This window comes from Colias philodice, chromosome 13, assembly GCF_061535455.1.
Source record: "Colias philodice isolate Cphi_HAF_F1 chromosome 13, ilColPhil1 Martin Lab GWU primary, whole genome shotgun sequence".
Taxonomy (NCBI): Eukaryota; Metazoa; Arthropoda; class Insecta; order Lepidoptera; family Pieridae; genus Colias; species Colias philodice.
The window spans coordinates 2,441,755-2,456,259 of record NC_143098.1 but is presented as its reverse complement, the minus strand read 5'-3'; the positions used below and the strand labels follow the sequence as shown (position 1 = coordinate 2,456,259).

At 33.4% G+C, this 14,505-nt stretch overlaps 2 protein-coding genes across 7 annotated transcripts in view; both read left to right on the top strand.

Moving 5' to 3' along the window:
- Positions 1 to 10,043, top strand: part of Ypel (Yippee-like) — an 80,103-nt gene extending 70,060 nt beyond the window's left edge. For 4 of the 6 annotated variants that reach the window (XM_089702264.1, XM_089702270.1, XM_089702268.1 and 1 more), the window contains 5 exons: positions 1,169 to 1,284; positions 3,571 to 3,698; positions 6,010 to 6,053; positions 6,688 to 6,796; positions 8,969 to 10,043. In XM_089702264.1, coding sequence (XP_089558390.1) covers positions 1,169 to 1,284; positions 3,571 to 3,698; positions 6,010 to 6,053; positions 6,688 to 6,796; positions 8,969 to 9,058 — 487 coding nt within the window. In that variant the 3' untranslated portion in view covers positions 9,059 to 10,043. Of the gene's footprint in view, positions 1 to 1,168; positions 1,285 to 3,520; positions 3,699 to 6,009; positions 6,054 to 6,687; positions 6,797 to 8,968 lie in introns of those variants that run through there. The other 2 variants (XM_089702266.1, XM_089702265.1) reach the window with 2 other exon arrangements.
- On the top strand, positions 3,797 to 5,730 carry LOC149483226 (uncharacterized). The gene is made up of 3 exons (XM_089702882.1): positions 3,797 to 3,807; positions 4,157 to 4,175; positions 4,976 to 5,730. The coding sequence occupies exons 1-3, from the start codon at positions 3,797 to 3,799 to the stop codon at positions 5,639 to 5,641; spliced, it is 696 nt and encodes a 231-aa protein (XP_089559008.1). The 3' UTR covers positions 5,642 to 5,730.
- Positions 10,044 to 14,505: the final 4,462 nt, after the last annotated feature.

Here is a 14,505-nt window from a genome sequence, read left to right as displayed (position 1 = left end):
ATTTTTCTCGATTGGAGTCCGAGTTATTCAGTTTAAATTTGGCTTTCGCCAGATTTTTTTTGTGAACAACGGATCTAAGTTCATCTGTTAGCCATGGAGCAGGACAATGCTTAATTTTAACTGCTTTAATTGGTGCATGGTTGTCGTACAATTGTGTTAACAGTAAATTAAAAGCGGACACCTTGGAGTCTATGCAGTTGACAGATGTGACAGGTGACCAGTCAATTTTTTGAGCATCATCACACAGACGCTCAACATTAATTGTATAGAGGTAGGTAAAAATTAATATTTTTTTCAAAACAATTATCTATGTTCCTATACAAATATTTATAATGAGATATGATGAATATAAGGAAATATAATATGTAATTTCGAACATTTGTAACGAATTAAGTCAAAATTGGACCGACCAGCAAAAAGGTACACTAATGACTTAATGAGTGACAAGTGTTTTTTTTTTATTCCGGCCGGGGCCGGGCAGAGCCGGACGAAAAGCTAGTAAATTAGCAGCCTGTAATAAATTGTAATGTAAGGCTGTAGAACAATGTCTGGGCGCGTAGTGGGCTTGCACGTGCATCTCACGCCTCCGCAGCGCAATTACTTTATCCGTGCCCTTAGCTATTACGGCACTAACTGAATCATTTCATAATTTTGTTTTACCCGTGACGTAGTGAAACGAATTTTTATGATCTTTTAGATATGGATTCGAGAGCTGTGTATGCGTTAAATTTTATTGCATTAGGTAACTGATTTTGAACGGTTATAAAGCGTTATGTTCCGGGGTTAATGACTTCTGAAAATTTAGATTTATCACTCGATCCGTCATCGTCTCCCAATATAAATCAGATTGAATTGAATTGAATACAAAAAGAGTTTTTGTGAAAGTTATTTTAGGAATCTTAAGTTTTAAAAAACTGATTAATAAAATATTAGAAAGTTCTGATAAGTTTTTTCTTTAGAAAGAATGTTGTCGAGCCCAACATTACTAGTTATAATAAGAGTATCACTGTACAGAGGTACAGTACCGAATAGCAACCTCTGAATTACACAGCTTACGTATCCCAATAACTATCTGATGGAGGATTCAACTCCCAGGAGAAGCAATACCTGGTGGTGTTATTATTTAATACCTGAAAATGTTTCTAAAAGTATCATGGTCTCATTCCAGAGGGTGGCGGGTGCAAGGGAGCAGCGCGGGGCGCGGTGGGAGGCGGCGCGCGGCAGGTGACCGACGCTTCACGCGGCTCATGTGGGCGGCGAGCGCGTGCTGCTCGCGCCAGGCAGGTCCGTACAACTAGCTTTAGACCTCTTACCAGTTCAGCAGGACACTGGCACAATAGCTTTAGATCTCTATCTAGTAGGGACCGACAGAAGAGTGGGCCAGTTTCTCTGTCACCTGTACATTGTTCTAAGATCATACTGAACTCACTGAGCTTCGACAGGAAACTAGCACATAGCTGCAGATCTCTTTCTAGTAGGGTTCGACAGAACACTGCAGGGCCAGTTTCTCTGTGGAACCCTTGGACATTGATAACAGTAGCACAGTAATTATTTCAATAGTAACGCTTGAACACTATCATCACGTTGATCATCATTATAAACTGGCATTCGAGTTCATAAAGTTTAGTTTGTGTGTGTGCATCATAAACATGTTCATATGAGCGCACATCTTCATCTGAGCGAAACCGCTTTAAATATATGTTTGTACCTATAACATAAACATGCACTATTAAGACTACGTACAATTTATCATGCACTGTATTAATAACTAATTTAATAACAGATGCGTTCATGTGTAACATATAAAATATATAGATACAGATTCTCATTCTATAAAGGATCGCATAAAAACTATTAAGTAGATGTTTACTTTTAACCAGTAATGTTCGATGTATGTTTGTATTGTTAACGATATCAAAAAATAGTATATTACACCATAAACTGGTATAAAATAAGCATTATCTGCAAAAATAGTTACTATGTGAACAGGATAAGTTCAAGGTTCAATACAGTAGTTTAATAGCTTCAATTGGATGCAAGTTGCATTTCAATGTGTCCGTTTATTTTGCGATGCACTCTAATTGACCTCCAAGCTGTGTTGCCATCGCAGCTTCTCATTGTGTTTTTATAGAACATTACGATTATTTTAATCTTTAATTACTTTAAGGGCCCTTAGTAGGTGAAAACGGGAAAATGGACTGTTTTCTATGAGCTATAATTGAAAATATTGAAGTTTTTTGGCACTGAAATTTCTAATATGTATTACAGAACGTATGTGTGATGGGATGACTGTTTCCAAAACACGATTGGAAAAATTTTGCTCGATAAAAAAAAATCCTGAAGTTACCTCTAAAATATCATATAAATTCTCATTACAACTGTATTTTACGATAATAATTCGTATAAAATCACAAATACATAGGTATTTACCTTCTCGATTTCGTGACTGTTTTAGATTTAGAAAATACTAAATATTTATACACTTTTTGATAAAAATGTGAATGGCGCTTACGATTTTCAGTTTCGAGCACGTTGATTCCATACTAAACGCGGACCCCCTCACCGCTTACCTCAGGCCCGAATAGCTGAATTTTCGCTGACCGCCTAACCCCCCTTAAATGATGATATCAATTTTTTTTATTTCATTAATTTAATGCTACCTACTAAAACTGATAAAGAGAAGCAACCAAAATTACATAACAAAATACGCAGTTATTATCAAACCATTTAAAATACATCACAAGTTAAAATATGAAAACATGTAATTTAAGAAGTTTGTTCCTCCAATGTTTTGCGACCTTGCCGGTAATAGTTCAATCTGCTTTTAATTTACCTCTTTCCTATGGCTTCATTAGTACATGTAACTAAAACGTATTACATAATGAAGGTTCTGACCGCATTCAGGTTATGAAAATCTGTAGAATATTATATCACCTCATTACTTAAATATTTAATCGCTAGTTTTGATGTATTTCAAATAACATTTGTTAATATCAAGGTGATAAATAATTACATTTCAGACTAAGTACTTACTTGATTTCACTGCCGTTTTTAAATATTAGTTTAATTAAATATTATTTTCTTGAATATTTTGGTTGAATTTTAATTTAATTGTTTACCGCATGAGTGCTTACTTATAGCCCCACGTGTACTATCGAGGACCAACCGCAATTGACATTCACATCGCGACACCGAACCGCCCTCGACTTTTATGCAATTGCCTTTTAATTAAATCCCAAATTTTCGATTGTTAACCAGACTGATTGCGTAATGTTATTTTAACTCAATTACATGTTTGAAAAACCTTCATTAACTAAATTACTTTAAAATTTATTAAGTTAAAAGGGTTTTATTTATTACACCGCGTCGCCTAAACTGTTTCGTATCTCACTTCCAAAACCGTCTGTAACTGAACAGTTCCGAACATTACGCAGTCAGCACGTATGCAGTACTGGAAGGTCAATCGCGGTGAACATATAGTGCACTTAGGGCTTGACGCTGACGGGGTGTGTGTTGGTAGCTAGCAGGCACTCATGCGTGAGGGGGTGACTAACCGTGGCGGGGTGGCAGGCGACGGCGGCGCGACCACGCGCGCGCCCGTCAAGACCTTCCAGGCGTACCTGCCGCCGGCGCACCGCACCTACAGTTGCATACACTGCCGCGCGCACCTCGCCAGCCATGACGAGCTTATATCTAAGGTGAGCTATAGCATCGTAATTATACACGTACACCTAACATACAATTTTGACATCTAATCTAAGCGACAAATGACAATACATTTTCATATTGACGGAATATGAATCTAAGGTGAGCGAAATGGTACACTTAGTATCAAACTTCCTTCTTTATGATCTAAGCGACAGTTTTTTCAACACTAGAAAACATAAATTATCTAAGGTGAGCGAAAGTGCATCTAAACTAAGCGACGCAGACGTACAAGATATTAAATTTTATCGAAAAGAGTATATATCTAAGGTGAACCGTGATCGTGATTATTATGAGCTTTCGTTAAATGTAAGCAACGATGTATTTTTCATTTGTGATGAGAGAGTCTGAGGTCAATAGAAAACTATATTTAAAAATGACGACACCAGAATATTTTAGAAGAGCAGAACTGAATCCACAAATTTAAATACATAACTATATTTAACCCTAGCGACATCGAAATATCGAAGGTGAGGTCAAAATAAAATCTATATTTAAGCGGTAACGGAATATTTTTGAAGAGCAGCACTTTCAATAACTAAACCTAACAAGCAAACTTACATCTAAGGTAAGCGACACTTTTTATGACCCTGACCCTAGCGACTGCCAAGCTAAATATATATTATTTTACACGCCCTTTGTTATACAATTTTAAAAGATCATTTACTGATTATACACTGCCGCACCGGTCTATAGAATTCCATATAAATATGCAGAACCGTGGCAGAACCGCATTTTATTGAAAAACGTAGCGAGAAAAAATTTCGCGACTAAAGCTTAGCCTATATAAACTATTGCATTTTTATTTGCGACCCACTTAATTTTGAGCAACGTCCGTAAGGACGTTGCTCAAAATTGTCATTAGGCTAAAACCTCGTGATGTGTTTGGCGTCACTTTGCATAATTAGCTTATATCTGGAGTGAGCGATGTGTCTCGCTTATTTGCTTTGACCGGTTATATTCGAATAAATATTACTGACTCAGAGATGCCCTCTTTGTTTATTAAACAAATTTTTTTTTCACCGATTTACCCCTCTTTTATTATATGTAAGTAGTTTCTTGTTTAGGTTTTCGTACAATTAAGAAGTTTTCGCTCAGTTTTTTAATCATAAAGAAATGGATTAGATGGATTTTTTAAGATTCATGTTTTAAATGCAACAATGTTTATGCGTTTAATCTTCGGTTCAAAGGGTACAATCAATTTAAAATTAATGCCTTAAAAAGTTTATACAATATAACAAAGTTACTTTTTATCCGAGTTCCATTCAAGAGAAATCACAAACTGAAGCTAGGGGGAAATGGTGATTTAGGCGTATTATTCGATCGTACCTTAAGTTTTAATGACCACATAATTGATCTTTGCCAGAATGCATATAAAGCCCTTGGATTTATTTTTAGGCAGACTGCTCGTTTTAATGACAAAACTGTTATCATTAGCCTTTATTATGCATTTGTACGTAGTAAGCTCGAATATAACGCTATCGTGTGGAGCCCACATGAAAAAATTTACACGTTAATGATAGAGAAAATCCAACGCAAATTCTCAAGATGCCTTTTCCGCAAGATGTATGGATATTATCCCTACTTATATCCATCCTTGTACGTTACGGGGATGGTTGGAATGGATACACTGGAGCTACGACGCGAGCGCGCGCTTATGGTTCATTATTATCTGCTGTTAAATAACAAAATTGACAATCCCGTGGCACTGGGGGTCTGTGGTGTGTGGGCACCGAGCTGCTCCGTGCAGTGGCGCTCGCGGCCGCTGTTCGCGGAGAGCCTGCTCCGGACGCGAGCCGCTTGGAGTGCACCCACCCATCATGCACTCAATTTGTTGAATAAATTCTTACGTGCTAAATCTGAAGTGGACCTGTTTAATGTTAATATTGTATCGTTTGTCTCTAATTGTACCTTATTTTTAAGTCAAACTTTGTAATAATTGTTATCTTTGTGCGTGTTGGTATGTTTTGTACTGTTAGTCAAAGATGAATAAATAAATAAATAAATAAATAATTAAATAAATAAAGTAATGTACCAGAAGAAATAGCCTTTGACCTTTCTATGAAAAAACTTCGAAAACCTCTACCGTAAATAAAACACCTTTGACGACACTTAAACAATGAAAATTCGCGGAATTTAAAATTCCTGTTGCTTCCACGATAATTTGATAATGGCCCGTGTATTTTATATTCCGTCGTAAAATTTCTGAACTAAATTTTATGAAAACAAATTGTATTTTTTCCGTGAATTGCAATATCCCTTCGTGTAAACAGAATATTAAATTACTTTTCTCTTGTTTTTCAGTCGTTTCAAGGCAGCCAGGGGCGTGCATATCTATTCAATTCTGTGTAAGTATTGCACTGATTATAATTTCTTTACAAAGATGGAATTTATATTTTTCTAGTGCATCTAAAAGAAAGGTTGTGGCATAAAAATGGAGAATAAAAACTACTTTACAATTACAATTGCAAGAATACAGAAAACACGTGCCTGTCTCTAGAAGGAAATTAAACATGCTTACATTTATAGAATACTTGCGTTTTATGGTATGAAAATATTGTTGACATATTACTTACAAGAGTTTAAGATTGTTTTTCCTTTTGTTATTTGTATATTGTTTTGCCAATATTTTGCTTCAAACGGGAGCAAAACTAAAAATTTAATAAGCTTCATTCATCTAGTGAATGTTACATGTCGGAATCGCATCGTTTTTGACTTTTAGAGCAAAAAGTGAAAATAGTCCAAAATTTTCGCAGTTTATCACGTGGTGCGCAGCGAGCACAACTTTTTCGAAATTGCAAATTGGGATTTACATCACCCCTGATCTAAACAACATACCAAAAATGCAGAGCTCTACACCATGCTTTACGAATTTAGGGTTTTTTAGTGTCGATTTCTACCGGCCTAGAAGGGGTCCTGTTATATTATTTCTGATTGTTTCGTATTATATTTATTGTTTAAAACAATAAACACACGTTGCAGAGTGAACGTGGGGTGCGGTCCGGCGGAGGAGCGCGTGCTGCTGACGGGGCTGCACGCCGTCGCCGACATCTACTGCGAGTGCTGCAAGACGATGCTCGGCTGGAAATATGTGAGTGTGTACTGTAGTGGGGTAGTGTGGAGTGATCTCGGGGAAGGTAGATTGTAAGTGTACGTGTAAATTTTAGTTTTAATTTTTCAAACGCCATAGATACTTTTGTTTTTTATTCTTTTGTATAATTATTTGTTACTTTACAAAAAATTACTTTATTCCCGTAATAGTCCAGGAGGAATCGGCGCATGAGTACCGAAAACTATTCCACCTCAATTTTTTTACGTGATCCTCTTCAAATTGCCCTACTGATGATATAAATGCATGTTGCCATGGGGCAACCCGGTGCCATATTGTTTAAACCGAAATTGTTTAAACAATTGCAAGGAATTGTTATTTTTCAACCGGACAAATTTTTTTTATATTTTTTATCGAAATACCAATAAAAAAGGTCCAATTACTTTTCACGATAAAGTTAATATTTTCAAAGATATGAATTTTTTAAGGTTTGAAAAATCTCAAATTTGGGTACTTTCGACCCATGAAAAATATATTTAAAAAAAAAATAATATATAAGTAATATTTTTTTTTCAATTCTCTATACAATAGTTAATAATATTGTTAATAGAGATTTAAGAAAATTTCATTGTTTATATCTGTTTTTTAATTGTTAACTTCGCGCGCTCACAAGTACGCGCCGCTTACCTTTAAGTATCGCCGTCTCTCTCTTACTCATGCGCTGCATCGGCCTCTGTGTCTTGAATCATTATTTATCATTTATCTTAAAAACTATCAACTTTATCAAGATTTCTAAAGAGAGCAATCTTATTAATAATTAAATTGTCTACAATTTGTTTCTTATATATTTTTTTCTGAAATCAATTTTTTTAAAGTTATTTAAGCATAAATTGAAACATGTAATTAAAATTACTTTTTTGTCAGTTTATATTACTTTTTTGTTATTGAAACAGAAAGTAAGGTAAAAGACCCAGTTATTGACACTGGCCTAGTTGTTTGACACTCGCAATTTGATTTTAATTAAAAGAATGAAATGTTCTCAAAAAACCAAAGATCTTAAAATTTTTAATTCAAAAATTATATTTATTAATTTATTAGAATTGATTTGTTTTTTTTTTAACTAAAATAAAATTTAAAGTGTCAAGGTAAAAGACCTAGTTATTGACACTTTAAATTTTATTTTAGTTAAAAAAAAAACAAATCAATTCTAATAAATTAATAAATATAATTTTTGAATTAAAAATTTTAAGATCTTTGGTTTTTTGAGAACATTTCATTCTTTTAATTAAAATCAAATTGCGAGTGTCAAACAACTAGGCCAGTGTCAATAACTGGGTCTTTTACCTTACTTTCTGTTTCAATAACAAAAAAGTAATATAAACTGACAAAAAAGTAATTTTAATTACATGTTTCAATTTATGCTTAAATAACTTTAAAAAAATTGATTTCAGAAAAAAATATATAAGAAACAAATTGTAGACAATTTAATTATTAATAAGATTGCTCTCTTTAGAAATCTTGATAAAGTTGATAGTTTTTAAGATAAATGATAAATAATGATTCAAGACACAGAGGCCGATGCAGCGCATGAGTAAGAGAGAGACGGCGATACTTAAAGGTAAGCGGCGCGTACTTGTGAGCGCGCGAAGTTAACAATTAAAAAACAGATATAAACAATGAAATTTTCTTAAATCTCTATTAACAATATTATTAACTATTGTATAGAGAATTGAAAAAAAAATATTACTTATATATTATTTTTTTTTTAAATATATTTTTCATGGGTCGAAAGTACCCAAATTTGAGATTTTTCAAACCTTAAAAAATTCATATCTTTGAAAATATTAACTTTATCGTGAAAAGTAATTGGACCTTTTTTATTGGTATTTCGATAAAAAATATAAAAACAATTTGTCCGGTTGAAAAATAACAATTCCTTGCAATTGTTTAAACAATTTCGGTTTAAACAATATGGCACCGGGTTGCCCCATGGCAACATGCATTTATATCATCAGTAGGGCAATTTGAAGAGGATCACGTAAAAAAATTGAGGTGGAATAGTTTTCGGTACTCATGCGCCGATTCCTCCTGGACTATAAGACATCCCGACATCTTTAACAGTAGTCTAAAAATTAAAAATAATTTGTCTAAACCCGCGATGTTTCGTCTCTTTTAAAACTAATCGAATTCTTATTGGCACCATTTCTGTTCCAGGAACACGCGTTCGAATCGAGTCAAAAATACAAAGAAGGCAAGTTCATAATAGAGCTCGCTCACATGGTGAAGGAGAACGGGTGGGACTAGCACTAGGACTGTGTGCTCAGTGCGCTCCGTCAATTAGCCGACCCGCGCCTTTCCGCCGCCGACACAGAGATTATTTTTTTCATACTAATCAATTATTATTGGGATTCGTCGGCGGCGGAACGGCGCGCGGCTCCAGTACCGCGTCTGTCGGTCTTTCGTTGTCTGTGGACGGTTCGACTGTCAACTGTCACCTGTCAACTGTCAGCTGTCATCTGTCAAGGAGCGCGGGTGTTGTGTGTGCGACCGTCAGTCGCGGCTCCGGCGGTGAACATTGACAGGAAGGTGTAACGTTAGCGGCTTAAGCTTGAGCACCGCCATTCGACGTATACATAAGTTATCGATCTCAACCGCCCAGCCTCGGGCAGTGGGCGTAGAATTTATACTAATTTTTAGTTGTAGCGACGTTTATTTTCGCCGCGTGCGAATATCTTAAGTTGTATTAGTTTACGCGTCATTATTATTACATGTACTATATCGGAGAGAACGCTGATACTTCTTGTCCCCTTTTTAACCTGTGATAAGTATGTTAGTGTAGAGTTTTTGAATTTCTTGAACGATCATTTCAAGAGTTGCTCAGAGATGTCAGAAGTATGTTCCTAATTTCAGCTGTACAATATTTGCTTTACTTTTTCGTTTTGAACTAGTCGATGCGATTCGAGAATCGATTCCAATTTTATTATTTTGCGCTCCATAAAGTGACTCTTAAGTTTTAGTTTAATTGATTTCGAAAACGTTCGTCGTTTCGCTTTATTTTCCGTTTGGAATTTGTATTTACAAAGTTTATTTTGAACATGAAAGTCGGAAGAGGAGAGGTATCGATTTGATCGAACATTTTTATATATACGAAGGGAACAGTTAGAAGTTTTATTATTCATTTATTGTTTCCATTTAAATGTATATTAGTAGAGACATTTAACCCCATATATTTTATCTTAAATCTGCATGGTACTTCATTTACGTATACTAGTGATGATATCTATGTAAGATTATTGGTCCATTGAAAAGTTACATTTGGGGTCGCATTTTTTAGAGGACGCAATTTTATTTTTTTGATGTGTAGGGGGGGTCATTGTGAAGCTATCACCAAGTTTGTGGGGTCGCCACCCTTGTCCCACGGCCGCCATCTTGAAAATAGCGATTGAAATGGTTTTTACGATATATCACTTAAACTATTTATCTGATAATAAAACAATGTTAACATTATTCGTTGCAAATTAAATTCTCTACAACTTAGGTTCAGTAACTTTTTGTCGTAGAACTATAAACAAAAAAGTTATAAGTGAAAATGTTCAGAAATTAGAGATGTTTATATTTTTCAATAAAACTTTTTTTTTATAAGTTTACGAAGAAATTATATCTGACCATTTTTGTAGATTGTTTTTCGTAGAACAACTTTTATTTATAACATTTTTTCATTAAGTAAAAAGCTAAGGTTTTACAGCCATCCGAAGTGAGTACTATTTTAAGTACTCTTTACTATACAGAATACGATATATTATGTGTGTACTAATAATAATTTGTCACCAGTAATTATTTTATTTTTGTTATAATAATATTTTTAATAATTAATTTTACAATATTATTAATAATTAATTATTGAATCTTTTCCCCACAACCCAGGAGGTAGAGTCTGGAAGTGCGTTTTTTTTTACGTCGAAAAGCAAGGCTGAAATGTTCTGCAGTGTGCTTCCATTGTTGTGGAGTCTGGGAAAAGAGCCAATAGCCAATTTATTATGTATAGTTACTACTGAAAAATAGTACTCACTTCTGAGCGCTGTAAAACCTTAGCTATTGACGTAATGAAAAAATGTTGTATATAAAAGTTGTTCTACGAAAAACAATCTACAAAAATGGTCTGATATAATTTCTTCGTAAACTTAGAAAAAAAAAGTTTTATTGAAAAATATAAACATCTCTAATTTCTGAACATTTTCACTTATAACTTTTTTATTTATAGTTCTACGACAAAAAGTTACTGAATCAAAGTTGTAGAGAATTTAATTTGCAACAAATAATGTTAAAATTGTTTTATTATCAGATAAATAGTTTAAGAGATATATCGTTAAAACCATTTCAACCGCTATTTTCAAGATGGCGGCCATGGGACAAGGGTGGCGACCCCACAAACTTGGTTTTAGCGTCACACTGACCCCCCCTACACATCAAAAAAATAAAATTGCGTCCTCTAAAAAACTCAAGGTCAGGCCTAAAAAATGTAACATTTCAATGGATCATATGCAAGAGCTTTTATTATGTATCATAATGGTGACTGTCAAACGAAATTGACGTATCGATACAGACATTGATCTGTTAACTTGGAAATGACTTGCATATTAAAACAAAAGTCGTAATGTACTAGAATGTCGGTAATGAGTGATGCCACACTTGTCTATGGTTGGGCAAATACTGAAAAGCTTTCCAATATACTGATGAATACAACGAAAAGATTGAAAAGTTCCATAAATAATGTAAATACCTGTTACTACGTCGGTTGAAAGTTGAAACTAGAAGCGATTTTTTACCTTATGGGATTTTTCTAATCGACATTGCATTAAAATATAAACGGCAATTATTTCGATGTATTGCTGATTAACTGTACGAATTCGCACGACGCTGTTACAAGTCAGTTAAAACTGTGACAACGCGAATACAAAACATGGCGTCCAATAATTATGAAATGATACACTTTAATCCAGCTATGCTTACTGACCATTTACTATAAACAAACTACCTATTATCATATAGATAAACTCATAAACAGTTGCTTAAACACTATCACGAAGTACAAATGAAATGCATAGCGGGGGTTTAAAGTGATCTCATGAAGTGAAGTTATATCGATATATCTTAAAATTTTAATTTCTTATAACGTTCTAGAACATTTCGTTTTCATTATTGTTCGTTACATATTTAGTACCTAACTACTTGAGTTAAAAATCTACAAAAAAAAACTCGAATATTTAGTTTACAAATAATTACTTTCAAAACACTTCTATAAAAGGATGTACATGTTTTATGGATTAAATAGTTAAGCTATATCGATGTAACACTATGTAATGGGTAGTATACCCGTCGCCGTACTATCAGAGCGTTAATAACTGCCACTAGAATACTTTTTAATATACATAACTAATATAATAATAAATAAAAATTAAATGGACGTAAGTGACGCTCGTTTGACATTAACATTTATTTTTACAGTAATTAAATTATTAATTAAGTGTCTCAGATTTGTTTAGTGTTACACCACGTCGTTTAGATCTCTCATGTAAGGCGTATTTGTGATATGTAATATAAACTTTTAACGTTCAGTTAAATGTAAAGTGTAAAAATGTACAAATTCAATAGTACCTAATCTAAAAGTCGGATTCGAAAAACATTTATCCACAGATTACTCAAATTTATGTATATATTTTCGTATCCAGATGCTCTATGTATTCAAAATTGTAAACCTTTTATTCTTGAGGGCCTAATTACAATAATATAGTCAAGTATCAAGATCTCTGTCACCATAGACACGGCTCTGTCAAAACAAAACGTCAGAAACATTCGAAACGAACTGTGATTATTGCTTTTAAAAAACCGTTGATCAACCGCGCTTTTTGAAAGATCCCTAAAAGCGATGGCTTGAGACGAAATACCGATCACATATTATATTGTACATCTATCTATTTATTTATATTTTTAATCCAAGCTTGTAGATGCTAAAATTAAATGGTATATTGTAATTTGTGATATTGAAAGCAGATACGTCTTTTTTCATAGATAAGGTTATCGGTAACGCATCGTTCACGTGTCTAATGTAATCGTATTAACTGTTATCATAGGGTTAAATGTTAAGAGTACTGATGCACAATGTTCAGTGGAGATTGAGCTTTTGACCATACTTTGCTTTTCAAAACATTCTGTTAGAAATACGTCGCTTTTACGTACAGAACACTTCGCTGTTTTAGTATTTAATTTTGACTGAATGGATTTCGTTTCTCGTTATGAACATTATGCAACAATAATCGAATTATTGAGATTGTCACAGTAGTTTATAATTAACACTCTTAGACCTAATATTCCCTTGATCTTTACCGTATGACACACGAGAATATCAAAATGTGACGTTTAAAGTGAGAAAATTGAAAAAAAAAATTAGATTTCTGTGAGGCATATTTAAAGTATTTTTCTACTTGATCGTTTAGGGATGCTATTAGATATTTTTGGACCATTGTTAAGATAATACGATCAGTATTGGAGAGGATAAAGAATTTAATGTTAGTTTTTGTGGATGTTGATCGAATGTGGTAATTGTCGAGATAAGTGAATAAGCGTCTAGATGTAACTAGCACCCACTTGAATCTGTTCTGCTATTGTATTAAGACCTTACCCTTACATATAGTAAAATACATTGAAACACGATCATTTGAATATAGAAAACTTTATAGCGGGAAAATTCTTTTACGTGTATTTCCATACTCATTTCATCAATATTCAGATTTTCCCATCAATCAAATAATACACAATTTTTTTTGGTTTCAATGTATTTTACTGTATAAATAGAATCAATAACCAATAGAGCCGGTCTTGGAGTGTTAACTACCGGGCAGGAACACGGTGCAGTAGTCTCGTCTCAAGCAGAAGGTCCCGTAGACTTACGAAGGAACCGCTTATTTTTGTATTTTCTTAGTATGTAATGATGCATTATAAATATCGTGGTGTCTCCTAATGATTGTATGCATTATGCTATAGATGAGTATCTCGTCAACATTTGGTTGAAATAATAAGTGCGTAATAAAACACTTTTTCGTATTATAATGTATTTTTATTTTATACCCCTTTTGTTTCACTTAAGTTTAACATTTATCTAGAAACTAGATACATTTTCACATCAATGAAACGAATATACAACATTCATAGGACATTTGAAGGATAACTTTAATTTTATAGAATAAAAATAATCAATTTATAAACAAGATATTATATGCATATTGCATAAGACATTTGAAGGATAACTTTAATTTTATAGAATAAAAATAATCAATTTATAAACAAGATATTTTATGCATAAGCTTTTGCTTATGCATATTGTTATTGAATCATACAATAACAATTTATTTTATAGTAGAGCCATTTTAATAGGCAACATTTGACAGTTCAACAAAATTCAACAACGTAACCTAGTAACGATGACATAGAATAACATGATATTTCGTTTTGTTAGAACGGCACATTTGCTTAACTTTTTTCAATTACGATTACATATTTATAATAATAATGACCGATGCAACTAATTTTAGGATTTGATTTTACTGATAAACCATTCTAAACATAATAAACATTTTCTTATTTAAAGAACTGACGTCGCTACAATTTTGTGTCAATAAACCTTTTTTCTTTTTAAATACCAGAGACGTTACTCTAAAAATCGAAATCTGACATCTAGAATCGAATGCATTGAT